Source organism: Mobula hypostoma, chromosome 7 (assembly GCF_963921235.1).
Source record: "Mobula hypostoma chromosome 7, sMobHyp1.1, whole genome shotgun sequence".
Classification (NCBI taxonomy): domain Eukaryota; kingdom Metazoa; phylum Chordata; class Chondrichthyes; order Myliobatiformes; family Myliobatidae; genus Mobula; species Mobula hypostoma.
The window spans coordinates 117,353,215-117,368,352 of NC_086103.1; the positions used below are offsets into that span (position 1 = coordinate 117,353,215).

At 44.4% G+C, this 15,138-nt stretch overlaps 1 protein-coding gene across 1 annotated transcript in view; it reads right to left on the reverse strand.

Annotated features, from left to right (window-relative positions):
• The window catches only part of LOC134349001 (deuterosome assembly protein 1-like), a 102,973-nt gene extending 93,898 nt beyond the window's left edge, over positions 1–9,075 (reverse strand). Inside the window, exons 1-2 of the mRNA XM_063052835.1 lie at positions 9,032–9,075; positions 7,598–7,769 (exon numbers count right to left, since the gene is read on the reverse strand). Coding sequence (XP_062908905.1) covers positions 7,598–7,769; positions 9,032–9,075 — 216 coding nt within the window. The remainder of the gene's footprint in view (positions 1–7,597; positions 7,770–9,031) is intronic.
• Between the last annotated feature and the right edge of the window lie 6,063 nt (positions 9,076–15,138).

Sequence of the window (15,138 nt, forward strand, 5' to 3'; positions counted from 1 at the left end):
TGTTTTCTGAGAATGAAGCATAACCTTATTGAAGCATTTCTTAAAGAGCGTGCAGGATAGTTGTTGTGGCGTTGTTTCATCTGCCTTGAGTGTCTAGAACCAGGCATCACTCTCTGATTAAGAATAATGCATGAGACTGAAATGGTCAAGATATCTTTCACTCAAAGATGTGATTCTTTAACTTATTTTTCCTGAGGGCTGTGGATGCTAAGATGATTCATATAGTCACACACAGAGAATAGGATTAGAGCAACTTTAGAGCATAAGAAATCAATGACAAAAGGAAAACTTTGAGATGTGCGTCTGTTGTAAAAATCAGGTGCAATCTTATTGACTGGCTAATAAACTGGGGCTAGAAAGCCTTTTGCTAAACTATGAATTGCTATACACTTGTTGAACTTAAAAGATTCAGTAGCATTCTGTGGAGAGGAAGCAGAGTTATAAATTAGGCAACATCTGTGGAGTGAGAAAGTAAAGGAACATCTCCGCTTCCATCTCAGCACTTGGTAGCTCTCAAGATGCAATATTAAATTCAACTATTTTAGGTAATGAATTTCCCTTGCTTGAGTCAGAGCTGGCTAATTCTTGTGAAAATTTATTCACTTTAACTGTTCCCTGCAATAACTGTCTAACCCCAGACTTCCTCCTTCATCCCTCCTCATTGAAATGGACAAAATTAAGTTCTTTTCTTTTCTTTGCAAAGTACATACCTCAACATTCCTGTGTGCTGCACTCATATCCAACTATATGCTGAAGGAACATCATTATAATTGCTAAATAAAGTATTACGTTCTTCCAGTAACTTGCCTGGACTTGCAGTAAATTTGTTAGTCACATTCACAATCAACTTCATTTTGAATCGTCTTCTGCAGCTTGGTGACATTATTTGTTGCTTTTCTTTTTTGACAGCATCATGAAAGGTTCTCTTTTGGCCCCTCCCACTTTCTCTAAACTCAAGGTGGAACCATGGGCCTCAGATGTGCTTGCTTTCTCACTGGTAATGCTCCCCAACTCTATCTGTGCTATATTGACGATTACGTTGGTGCTGCCTCATGCACCCATGCTGAGCTTGTCAATTTAATCAACATTGCCTCCAACTTCCACCTTGCCCTTAAGTTCACTTGGTCCATTTCTGACACTTCTCTCCCCTTTCTTGATCTTTCTATCTCCATCTCTGGAGACAAACTGTCTACAGGTGTCTTTTATAAACCTACTGATTCCCATGGCTATCTTGACAATACCTGTTCCCACTCTATCTGCTGTAAAAATGCCGTTCCCTTTTCTCAGTTCCTTTGTCTTCACTGCATCTGCTCCCAGGATGAGGCTTTCCTTTCCAGAACATCAGAGATACCCTCTTTCTTCAAAGAACAGGGTTTCACTTCTCCCACCATTGATCTGTCCTCACTTGCATTTCCTCCATTTCCCTGATATCCGCTCTCACCCCATCTTCCTGCCATCTTAACAGGGACAGATTTACTCTTGTTTTCACCTACCACCCCATGAGCCTCCACATCCAGTACATCATTCTTCATAACTTCCGTTATCTTCAACAGGATCCCACCACCAATCACATCTTTACCTCCCCCACATTTTCTACTTTTCGCAGGGATAGCTCCCTCCATGAATCCCTTGTTCATTTATTCCTCCCCTCTAATCTCCCTCCTGGCACTTATCCCTGCAAGAGGAAGAAGTGCTACACCTGCCCATTCACCTCCACCCTCACTTCTGTTTAAGGCCCAAACAGTCCTTCCAGGTGAGGTAACATTTCACCTGTGAATCTGTTTTGGTTGGCCTCTGCATTCGGTGCTCCTGTTGCAGTCTCCTCTATATTGGTGAGACCCGATGTACATCGGGGGAAATGCACGTCGAGCAGCTTCACTTCATCCAAAAGAAGCAGGAATTCCCAGTGGCCAACTATTTCAATTCCAATCCGCATTCCTATTCCAACATATCAGTCCATGGCCACCTCCTCTGTCATGAAGAGGCCACTCTCAGGTTGGAGGAACAACACCTCGTACTCTGTCTGGGAGGCCTCCAACCTGATGATGTGAAAGTCAATTTCTCCAACTTCTAGTAGTTTTTACCCCTTCCGCTTTCCACTCCTCTCTCTTCTTCAGTTCCCCACCCTGGCTCCATTCTTGCCTCTTCTCATCTCCTCACTTACCTATCACCTCCCCCTGGTGCACCTCCTCAGAATCAGAAGCAGGTTTAATATCACAGGAAAATTTGGTGTTTTGTGGCAGCAGTACATTGCAATACTTATAATAAATAAATAAATATATATAAAACACAGACACAGACACACACACACACACACACACACGGTATATACGGATATATAAAGTTAAGTAGTGTAAAAAGAGAGGAATAAAATACTGAGGAAGTGTTCAATCACAAGCTCGAGAAAATCTGTAGATACTGGAAGTCCAAGCAACACACAAAACGCTACTTTCTCGGGTCTCACAAATGTAGAGGAGACTGCAACAGGAGCACCGAATGCAATAGCAAACCGAAACAGATTCACAGGTGAAATGTTAGCCACCTGGAAGGACAGTTTGGGCCTTAAATGGAAGTGAGGGAGGAGTTGAATGGGCAGGTGTAGCACTTCTTCCACTTGCTGGGATAAATGCCAGGAGGGAGAATAGTGGGGAGGAATAAATGGACGAGGGATTCACGGAGGGAGCTACCTCTGCAAAAAGTAGGGACCCAGCAGGCGAGGCAGCATTTAAGGAACAGAGTAAACAATTGACGTTTCGGACTGAGACCCTTTATCAGGACTGAAGAAAAAGGATGAGAAGTCAGAGTAAGAAGGTGGAGGGAGGAGAGAAAGAGTACTAGGTGGTAGGTGAAACTGGGGGGCGGGGGAGGAGTGGTGAAGTAAAGAGCTGGGAAGTTGACTGGTGAGAGAGATAAAGGGCTGGAGAAGGGGGATTCTGATAGGAGAGGGTAGAAGACCATGGAAAAAAGGGAGGGAGAGGAGCACCAGAGGGAGGTGATGGGCAGGTAAGGAGATAAGGTGAGAGAGGGAAACAGGAATGGGAAATGGTAAAGGAGAGGGTGGGGGAGGGGCAATTACTAGAAGTCCAAACTCAATGTTCATGCCATCAGGTCGGAGGCTTCCCAGATGGAATAGAAGGTGCTGCTCCTCCAACTTGAGTGTGGTCCCATTGTGGCAGTAGAGGAGGCCATGGACTGACATGTCAGAATGGGAATGGGAAGTGGAGTTAAAATGGGTGGCCACTGGGAGATCCCGCTTTTTCTGGTAGGTACTTGGCAAAGTGGCCTCCTAATCTATGTCGGCTCTCACCAATATACAGGGTGCCAGACCAGGAGCACCAGATACAGTAGATGACCCCAGTGGACTCACAGGTAAAATGTTGCCTCCCCTGGAAGGACTGTTTGGGGTCATGTATGGTAGTGAGGGAGGAGGTATAGCATTTGTTCCATTTGCAAGGATAAGTGCCAGGAGGGAGATCAGTGGGGAGGGATGAATGGACAAGGACGTCCTTAAGGGAGTACTCCCTGTGGAAAGCACAGAGTGTTGGGGGGGGGGGGGGGAAAGATGTGCTTGATGGTGGGATCACATTGGAGACTGCGGAAGTTACAGAGAATTATGTGCTGGACGTGGAGGCTGGTGGGGTGGTAGGTGAGGACAAGCGAAACACTATTCCTGGTGGGATGGCAGAAGGATTGTGTGAGGGCAGGCGCGCATGAAAAGAAAGAGATGTGGTTGAGGGCAGCATTGATGGTGGAGGAAGGGAAGCCCCTTTCTTCAAAGAAGGAGGACATCTCCTTAGTCTGGAATGAAAAGCCTCATCCTGAGAGCAGATGCAGTGGAGATGGTGGAATTGAGAGAAGGGGATGGCATTTTTACAATTAACAGGGTTGGAAGAGGTATAGTCCAGGTAGCTGTGAAAGTCAGTGGGTTTATAATAGACATCAGTAGATAAGCTGTCTCCAGAGATAGAGATCGAGAAAGAGGAGCAGGTGTCGGAAATGGACCAGGTAAATTTTAGGGCAGGGTGGAAATTGGAGTCAAAGCTAAAGTCATTGAGCTCTGCATGGGTGCAGGAAGCAGCGCCAATGCAGTCATTGATGTAGCTTAGGAGAAGTTGGGGCGTGATAACTGTGTAAGCTTAGAACATAGACTGTTCCACATAGCCGACAAAAAGGCAGGCATAGCTGGGACCCATATGAGTGCCCATGGCTACACGTTTTGTTTGAAGGAAGTGGGAGGAGCCGAAAGAGAAATTATTAAGAATGAGGACCGGATCTATCAAATGGAGGAGAGTGGTGGTGGTGGGAACTGATTGGGCCTGTTGTCCAGAAAGGAATGGAGAGCTTTGAGGTCTTCCTGGTGGGGGATGGAGGTGTATAGGGACTGGACATCAATAGTGATAATGAGACGATCAGGGCCAAGGAACTCAAAATCATTGAAAAGATCAAGAGCGTGTGAAGTGTCACAGATGTAGGTAGGAAGGGACTGAATCCGGGGGATAAAACAGAGTTGAGGTATGCTGCAATGGGGCCACACTCAGGTTGAAGGAGCAACACCTTATATTCTGTATGGGTCACCTCCAACCTCATGGCATGAACATCGATTTCTCGAACTTCCAGTAATTGTCCCTCCCACCCCCCACCACCTCCTTCACCATTCCTCATTCCCATTTCCATTTCTCACTTTATCCCTCACCCTGCCCATCGCCTCTCTCTGGTGTCTCCTCCTTCCCTCTCTTCCATGGCCTTTTGTCCTCTTCTATCAGATTCTCCCTTCTCCAGCGCTTTATCTCTTTCACCAATCGATTTCCCAGCTCTTTACTTCACTCCTCCCCCTCCCAGTTTCACCTATCACCTACTACATTGTATTTCTTACTCCCTTCCCCCCACTTGCTTACTCTGACTTCTCATTTTTCCTTCCAGTCCTGATGAAGGGTCTTGGCCCGAAATGTCGACTGTTTACTCTTTTCCATAAATGCTGCCTGACCTGCTGAGTTCCTCCAGCATTGTGTGTGTGTTGCTGAGGAAGTGTTCATGGCTTTGTTGTCCATTCAGAAATCTGGTGGCGGAGGGGAAGAAGCTGTTTTTGAAACATTAGGTGCGTGTCTTCAGGTGCCAGTACCTTCTCATTGATGGTAGCAATGAGAAGAGGGCATGTCCTGGGTTGCAGGTGTCCTGAGTGATGGATGCCACCTTACTGAGGCATTGTCTTTTGAAGGGGTCCTGCATGCTGCCACCCATGATGGAGCTGGTTGAGTTTGCAGTTTTGTCCAATCCTGTGCAGTGGCCCCTCCATACCAGACGGTGATGTGACCAGTTAGAATATTCCCCTTGGTACATCTAAAGAAATTTGCGAGTATCTTTGGTGATGTACCACTTCTCCTCAAACATTTAATGAAATTTAGCTGCTGTCATGTCTGCTTTGTAATTGCATCAATATGTTGGGGCCAGGTTAGCTCCTCAGACGTTGACACCCAGGAACCTGAAACTGCTCACCCTTTCCACTTCTGATCACTTGCTGAGGACTGGTGTGAGTTCCCTTGAGTTTTCCTTTCTGAGGTCCACAATCAATTCTTTGGTCTGCCATTGAGTGCAAGATTGTCATTGTGACACCACTCAACCAGCTGATCTATCTTTCTCCTGTACGCCTGGTCACCATCTGAAATTCTGCCAACAATAGTTGTATCGTTAACAAATTTCCAGATGGCATTTGAGCTGCGCCTGGCCACACCATTGTGGATGTAGAGAGAGTAGAGCAGTGGGCTAAGCACCCATCCTTGAGGTGCGCCAGTGTTGACTGTCAGTCAGGAGGAGATGTTATTTCCAACTTGCACAGACTGTGGTCTCCTGGTGAGGAAGTCAAGGATCCAGTTGAAGAGGGAGATACAGAAGCACAGGCTTTGGAGCTTGTTATTAGAACTGAGGGTATGATTGTGTTGAATGCTGAGCTGTAGTCAATAAACAGCAGCCTGATGTAGATATTACCACTGTCCAGGTGATCCCAGGCTGAGCAGAGAGCCAGTGAGATGGCATCCACTGTAGACCTATTGTGGTGGTAGGTAAATTGCTGCAGGTCCAGCTGCTTGATTCTAGGTAGGAGTTGATTCTAGCACTTCCTCACAGTAGATGTGAATGTCACCGAGCGCTAGTCATTGAGGCAGCTCGCTCTGCTCTTCCCGAGCACCGGTATGAAAGTCACACTTTTGAAGCAGGTGGGAACATCCAATGGCAGAAGGGAGAGACCTAACGTGTCCTTGAACAATCCCACCAGTTGGTTGGCACAGGTTTTCAGGTACACCATGTCCTGATGTGTTGTGAGGGTTTACCCTAGTGAAAGATGTTCTGAAGATCCCCACTGAGACAGAGACTAGAGTCACCGGATGCTGCAGGGATTCACCCAGATGTAGTTTTATTCTTCCCTTCAAAACAGTTCTCCCAGGAGTGGGGAGAAGATGGCGGCGGGACGACAGCGCGCGTGGCCACTTCGGTGATGAATATCTGTTATTTGTCAAGTAGGGGATCGTGCACAATTCTGATTTGATGGAGACAGACGTGAGAGCACAGCGGAACATCTGGAAAACTTCTGAAATGACTGCTTTGCCACCGCTGTTACTGTGTGGTAACCGGAATCTCCAGAGCTGAAGGCCTCGAAATCCTCAGCTTTGCGTGTTTCAGTGGCCAGGGTGAGGTCGAAGGCGCTCGGCAGAGGATGGCGCACGGGAGGCTGTATCAGAGAGGCTGCTCGGAGTTTTCAGACGAATGGGCCCAGGGTCGGCTGGGGTCGGCTGCTTCCAAGGTATCGGCAAGTTGACGGTGCCTGGGGGTTTATGGCAGGTAGCTTCTCCCTTTTGCCGCCTGCTATCGGGGACTCAGGAGTCCATCGACTCAGGACTTTGAGAACTTTTTTTTACTGTGCCTATGGTCTGTTCTTTATCAAATTATGGTATTGCTTTGCACTGCTGTAACTATATGTTATAATTATGCGGTTTTGTCAGTGTTAGTCTTTGGCCTGTCTTGTGTTCTGTGATATCACTCTGGAGAAACATTGTATCATTTCTTAATGCATGTATGCATTTCTAAATGACAATAAAAGAGGACTGAGTGTTCTCTTAATCTAAAAGGCTTTGAGCTCATCTGTGAGTGAAGCTTCACTGCTATTCATGATGTTAGGTTTCACTTTGTAGGAAATGATAGCCTCCATCCATTTCTTCCATGGTCCACTCTCCTCTACTATCAAATTCCTTTGTCTCTAGCCCTTTACCTTTTCTACCTATCATCTCCCAGCATCTTACTTCACCCCCCCCCCCCCGGATTCATCTACCACCTTCTAGCTTGTATTCCTTCCCCTCCCCTCCCCCGCTTTCTTATTCTGGCTTCTTCCCCCTTCCTTTCCAGTCCTGAAGAAGGGTCTCAGCCCGAAACATCGACTGTTTATTCATTTCCATAGATGCTGCCTGACCTGCTGAGTTCCTCCAAAATTTTGTGCGTGTCGCTTCAGATATCCAGCATCTGCAGAATCTCTTATGAAAAGTGTCATTTCTACCTGGCTGTTCTTTGGTCAATAAATATATCCAAATACCTGCGGCCTTTGCTTCCTTACCTCATGCTGTTTTGAATCAAGGCATGTGCGTACATTGACCAATTCTAGCTCACGCATTTCAAGCTGAGTCTCAAGACTTTGCGACTGTTGTTCCCATTCAATTTTTTTCCGGTTCACCATGACATTGATTTGATGCAATAGTTCCTGGAGCTCTTCTTCACAAGAGGATCCCCTGATATTGTGGTGAAAGCAATAAAAAATACTTTCACATTTTAATAAAATTAAAAATGAAAAAATACATAATGTGTGCTGCACTCATACTTTAATTTGATATTTTCAGCTCTAAAAGAAATCTATTTAATAGATCCTGACTATCTTCCTGAGCTTTTCCAGTGATATAAGGTAAAGCATGCTAAAGAGATAGACCGAGTACATATAATAATTTCACCAATATTTCTAATGGAAGTCGCTGCCTCTGATTAATTTTGGATTGATGTGAACCAGATCAAGACATAAAAATATTCCTATAGATTTGGTATGCAATTTTCAGAAGCCTTTTTGAATTTGAACAAATTGACAAACAAAGCAGCAAATCCCAATGTTCCGACAGTGGTCAAGTTCATAATACTTTTGTTTGAAACTGAAGATTGAAGTTCCCACACTATAGGCTTTGATAATAACGTCAAAACTGATAATCCCATGTAAAACTATTAGAACAATGTACTAACAGTAGGACTAACTTTTCAAAAAGTGATTAAGTAGATGGCCTGCCTTCTCAGGGAAAAGTGTAAGAAAATCCAAACGAACACAGATACTGGAATAAAAGAAGAAGATGCTGGAAACACTCAGCAGGTCAGGGAGGCCACAGTGAATGATTCCTAAACTTAGCTACCGATAACACTGGCTTTTACAGATATTTCCTTTGCTCTATTGGAAATGATTTGTATTGGGTCATCTAGTTAGATGAGCTAGCAGAGGCAGTTGTCAATGTTAGCATTCGTTAACTTTCCATTAATCTAATTGACTAGAGAACCCATACAATTTATCCCCAAGGCTATGTTGGCCTCATCCAAACACAGGTACTGAGTCTTCCCTGCCCATCCCTCACAGCACTTTTTCTGCAATTTAATAATATATATTCTTTTCATCTCTCCAGTTCTGAAGAAGGGAGCCTGAACTGAAGCATTGACTTGGTTTCTCTTTCCCCAGATGCAGCCTGAGCTATGGTGGAAGAGCTTGAAAGGCCCTGCATATGAGCTACGAAATGGACTCTCAGCGGGTGACTGCACAGGACCGTGGTGGAAATGATAGCGTGGTCCAGGGTGCAGACAACTGGCAATCTCAGCACTACAGACTGCCTGTCCCTCTGTGTTTTCATGGCTATAAAGTTTTCCATAAAAGTAGATTTGATTGAGATTATTGCATAATACCACACTTTTTGGTTTTCATTTTACTCAGAATATAAAACAAAGAACATAAAGCAAAGAACCTTACTGTAATTGACCATTCTTCTCTAACCCGTTTGTTACTGCCTCCATTTCAGTGGTTTATCTACAAAATAAAGGAACGTAGTTGGATCAATAAAATTGAGCTTCGAAATACTAATCAAGTTTTTGCTGTTACATTTAATGTTTTCTTACCCTTCATTAAGAATAGGGCCATGGCTAAGTGATTTTGTTTATATTATGCTAGACACTGCAGTTGGGAAATATACAGACTAGGAAGGATCCAAGTGGAATATTTTGTCCATTGAAGACCAGGCAGACCTCAGCAAGATTTGATTTCTATAAGAGGTTTCAGGTGTAAATAGTAATGTGAGGGAGCAGATCAACATTTAGTGGTACCATTTTAGTCAGTCACAGTGGGGATGATGGGGTCATTCCCTCAGATACTTCACTCCAACATTGGCTGTTTCTGCTGCAGTAGCTTCAGGTGAAGGCAGTAGACTGAGAAGATGAGATTTCTCGTTCCCTCTTCTCAGTCACCAAAGCTTGCCGTGTGACCTTACGTCTTGCAATGCCCTCCCAGAGACCTGAACCCTTTGCCATCTCTAAGTCATCTATGTCCATTTTTGCAAATTTCTCAAATAAAGTTATTTTTGTAGTAAAGATATGGACATACAACAGACCTTAATCCCTTGGGGAACACACCCATAGAGAATATCCAACTGTTATCCATCCAAGAACTTGCCCAATCCATTGCAAACACCACTGGTTCAGTAACAACTGCATGCTGACAGATTCAGCATGTTTCAGAACCTCTAAGCAAGTGAACTTATCTCGCAAGAACACATTATTGCTACTGATTAATAACCTAGAACATTTTCCAAACTATTCTATAGCTCCAGGATAAATAACCTTATTGTCATTCCTTACTTTACCTTCAGAATCATTCTCAGTTGTTGTTTCATGTGCATTATTTTAGATGCAAAAGATTCTCATCTGCACCTTTGATACACCCAGAATTTACTACTTCAATGCACTTCCCACTAAATCATATTGGTAAATCTCTATTGACAAAGTCATCCAAAACTTTGTTGCTTGTGTTCTATCTTGCACTGAATTGCATTTGCCTTATGCTTGCCAATCTACAATGGCTTCCAGTTCAAGAATTCTTAGCCTTGCTTTCTCTGTCATCTCAGTCTCTTCCAGTCCCAAGGGTTTCCTTGATAGCTGAGTTCCTCAATGTGTCTTTTTGATCATGACTAATTCTATACCACTCCGCTCATTACAGTCATGAAAAAGAATCTGGTAAATCTCTTTAAAAAGGATAAAAGAAGAATTTAAGGAGACCCATCATAAATTGGGGGACTGCTCATCAAGCATCTTCGCTCTATCTACCAAAAGGGGAACTACCCAGTGGCAAACATTTTAATTCCGATCCCAATTCCCTTTCTGATATGTCGGTGCACGGCCCCCTCTTGGGTCAAGATGATCCCACCCTCAGGGTGGAGGAACAACATCATGTATTCCATTTGGGTAGCCTCCAAACTGATGACATGAATATTGATTTCTCCTTCCATTAAAATAAAATTTCCCTCCCCCTACCCTTTTCCTCTATTCACCACTCTGGCCTTTTACCTCTTCTCATCTACCTATCACTCCCCGCTGGGTCCCCTCCTCCTGCCCTTTCTCCTATGGACCACTCTCCTCTATTAGATTCCTTCTTCTGCAGCCCTCGACCTTTCCACCTGGCTTCACCTGTCACCTTCCAGATAGTTTCCTTTCCCTCCCTCCACATTTTATTCTGGCATCTTCCTCCTTCCTTTCTGGTCCAGAATGAGGGGTGTCAGCCTGAAACGTCAACTGTTTATTCATTTCCATAGATGACCTGAGCTGAGTTACTCCAGCATTTTGTATGTGTTGCTCTGGATTTCCAGCATCTGCAGAATTTCTGGTGTGCATGAAATGTTACTCAAGCTGTCAGAAACCTCTGTATATCACTCTTGATTTCTTGTTAAGTTGTAGAAATGTTAACTTTTAGCCTTTGCTTACTAAGAAATGATAGCAATCTACTTTTTTATTTATTTAGAGATTCAGCACAGAACAGGCCTTTCCAGCCCGGTGAGCCACACTGCCCAGCAACCCACCTAATTAACTCTGGCCTAATCACAGGACAATTTACAATGACCAATTAACCTTTTAACCGGTATTTTTTTTTAAGAATGGGAGGAAACCAGAGCACCCAGAGGAAATCCTATCTCTCACAGGAAGAACTTACAAACTTTCTTACAGAGGACATCAGAATTGAACTCAGCTTCGATGCCCCAAGCTGTATTAGCATTACACTAACCGCTACGCTACAGTGGCACCAGGGGCAACGCTAAGGTGGTGATAGCTGGTGCTATAGCCCCAGGAGAAATTGCAATAGCACCAGCGTAGAACAACCAAGAAATTAACTGAAATTTCACATACAAATTGCAGCTGCTTTGCTTTCTCTGTATAGTTTTGACTACAGCTTGTTTCTCCAGTTGATCTAGTGAAACAGCGCCCCCAGTTACCATAGCACCCACGCAGCAATAAAGTTATAAACTCTGTCAGATCCACTCTACACTTCTGCTTATTCGTTTGTTGTCAATGTCTCGCCGCTGCTGTCCTCAGATCAGTTAAGCTGATCTAAGATCACTTAAGGTGGTGATGTAACTCACTCTCACTCACACGTTGATAGTATACATCCAGGCGCAGAACCGTGGTCTCGCAACACTAACAGATGCCCCCCCCCCCCACACGTGCACATTGTGCTTTTACAAGCTAGCGTGGGCCTGGCACGTGCATTATTTTGGCCGGTGTGAAAAATGGATCGATTTTTAGTGAGAAAACGACCTCATCCAGAGGTATCAGTAGTGTCTCAGCCTGAGCCTGTCTTAATTGAAAGTGACATGCAGAAAGAAGTAAGTGGGGATGAGGACGACTGCAGTTCATTGAAGGAGTGTGAGGGCGAAGTAGAGGAACAAGAAATGGAGCAGGATTTGGAAGAGAACGTGGATGAAGCTGTTCTTAGTGCTACTGGGAATACTGTTAGCGATGTTAGCCAGCAGCCTGAGGAAGAACCCTGTCGGCCAGCATTGAAAAAGTACCCTTCACTGCTTGCAACAGTTTGGCAATCAGCAAAGGAGTTTTATTCGTGGCTGGTTTGACTGACTGGAATACCTGATCATGAAAGATGCTATGTTCTGCTTCGCGTGCAGGCATTTCCTGTGTGGAGGACATGGGTTCCATTCTGAGTTTACCTTCACTGTCACCGGTTACCGCAACTGGTGGAAAGCTACAACAGCTTTCAAAACCCACCATGTAAGTGCAGCTCAGAAGTTTGCTATGGAGGCACGGGCCAAATTCAGATTGAGAAAACAAGACAGTCCAAGATTGGGAAATATGCTCGACAAAGAACTTGCAAAGATTGTCCAAGAAAATCGTGTGTATATGAGGGCTGTGGTTGAGTCTCTAGCAAGGACAGACATTGAATGACACAGTGCAATTTCTAGCTCCGATGAGACCCTACCACGATGCATTTATAGATTTATACAAACAAATCTGCATATCACTGACTCTGCCTGTGACATCTGCCTCATGCCAACAGAGTTTCTCTTGCCTCAGACATCTCAAAAACTACCTAAGAAATAGCAGCGGCGATGCTCGGAACAGCAACTTGACCCTGTTGGCCATAAACAGCCAGAAGGCCAAAGCACTTGACATCCAGAAAATCATTGATGCTTTCACCACCAATCACAACAACAGACGGATTGTGCTTCTCTGAAAACATCCATGGTGAGTGCAGTTGAGTTTTTTTAAAAATTTGGGCCAAGGCTAATGCTGATTGTTATTATTATTACTTTGTGGTGGATATCTCATAGTCCTTACGTTTCCTGCAAATCCTAAACTATTACATTTTCTGTTACTAAGCCTACTGATTTTGCTTAGTCTTCCAAGCGGTGATTCTGTTGATTTTTGTTTTAAATTCAGTAGCCGAATTAATTGAGGTATTGCATGGTCAGAATACGATTTGTCCAACTCCTGGTAAAGCCTTGCATCTGTTGTTTGCCTTATTTGACTTTAATAACGGTGTATCTTTTGGCATTGTCTGTCTACGTAATGCGAATAGCAGTGGACATTGTGGGTTAGTGTTGTGTTTTTCAGTTGAAAAGCACGCATTTGACGCTGATTGCGGAATTGGTGCGTGATTGACGTTGTACGCTGTGGGTCGGATGCTTTGTTGGTTTGTTTGTTTATGCTCTGTGTAGCCCGGGTTGTCTCCGATGCTGTTGACACTATCACAGTTCACTTCTATATTACATTTATCAATTGCTGTTGCTTGTGAATCAACAGAGGCATTTATAGTAGGCACATAATGCTTGAAACTGACTTCTGAACACCACGCATCTGGCCTTGCAAATACATATTACCAGAGGGTACATCCCTCAGCACCATCACTGAATAATTCAGCCCCACTGTAGCACCAGCAAGAAAAAATCTCTGGCGCCGCCACTGAGTGGCACCCTGTATATCCGGACAGAGTACTGGCTGAGTACTGAGGACCTGTGCTGACCAACTGGCCGGGATGTTCACGGATATCTTTAACTTCTCGCTCCAGCAATGTGTGCTACCCACCTGCTGCAAGCAGGTTTCAGTCACACCGGTGCCCAAGAAGAGTGTGGTAACCTGTCTAAGTGACCATCCCCCAGTGGCACTTGCATCCATAGTGATGAAGTGTTTTGAGAGCCTGGTGTTGGAGCACATCAGCTCCTGCCTGAGAGGTGACTTTTTGCCCACTGAAGCTACAGGTCTACAGCCGATGCCATCTCATTGGCTCTTTACTCAACCCTGGAACATCTGGACAGCAAAGATGCATACATCAGGATGCTCTTTATCGACTACAGCTCAGCATTCAATACCATCATCCCCTCAGAGCTAGTCAGTAAACTCTGAGACCTGGGCCTCAATAACCCGATGTGCAATTGGATCCTGGATTTCCTTACTTATACACCCCAGTCTGTTTGGATTGGCAAAAGCATCTCCTCCACGATCTCCATCAGCACAGGAGCACCACAGGGATGTGTGCTTAGCTCCCTGCTCTACTCGTTTCACACCTCTGACTATGTGGCTAAGTACAGCTCCAATGCCCTATACGAGTTTACTGATGACACCACCATTGTGGGCTGTGTCAAAGGGGGTGTGGAATCAGCATACAGGAGGGAGATTGAAAATTTGGCTGAGTGATATAATAACAACAACTTCTCACTCAGTGTCAGCAAGACCAAGGACTGATTGTGTACCTCAGGAGAGGGGAACCAGAGGGTCTGAGTTGGAGAGGGTCAGTTATTTTAAATTCCTGGGTGCCGCTATCTCAGAGGACTTGTCCTGGACCCATCATATAAATATTATTGTGAAGAAAGTACGACAGCACCTCTACTTCTTTAGGAGACTGTGGAGATTTGGCATGTTGTAAAAACCTTGACAAACTACTATAGATGTGTGGTGGAAAGTTATTGACTGGCTGCATGCATGGGAACACCAATGCCATTGAGCAGAAAATCCTACAAAAGGTAATGCATTCAGCCCAGTACATCAAGGGTAAAGCCCTCCCAACCATTGAGTATATCTACATGCAATGTTGCTGTAGAAAAGCAGCATCCATCATCAAAGATCCTCACCACCCAAGCCACGCTCTTTTCTAGCTGCTGCCATCAGGCAGAAGGCTCAACTCCCTCAGGATTCACACCACCAGGTTCAAGATCGGTTACAACCCCTCAGCTATCAGGCTCTTGAACAAAAGAGGATAACTACACTCATTCTACTTCTGGTGTTCCCACAACCGATGGCCTCACTTTAAAGACTCTTTAACTTGATATTTCATGCTCTTGTTATTTATTGCTATTTATTTATTTTTGCATTTGCCAAGTTTCTTGTTCATTGATCCTGTTTACAGTTACCCTTCTGTAGATTTGCTGAGTATGCCCACGGGAAAAAGAATCTCAGGGTTCTATGCGGTGACATGTATGTATTCTGGTAAAAAATTTTACTTTGAACTTTGTTTAAAAAAAGTAACAAAAATTTATTTATCGGGGATAAATCAATAAAATTCTCCTTCCATTGTATTGTTTCAAC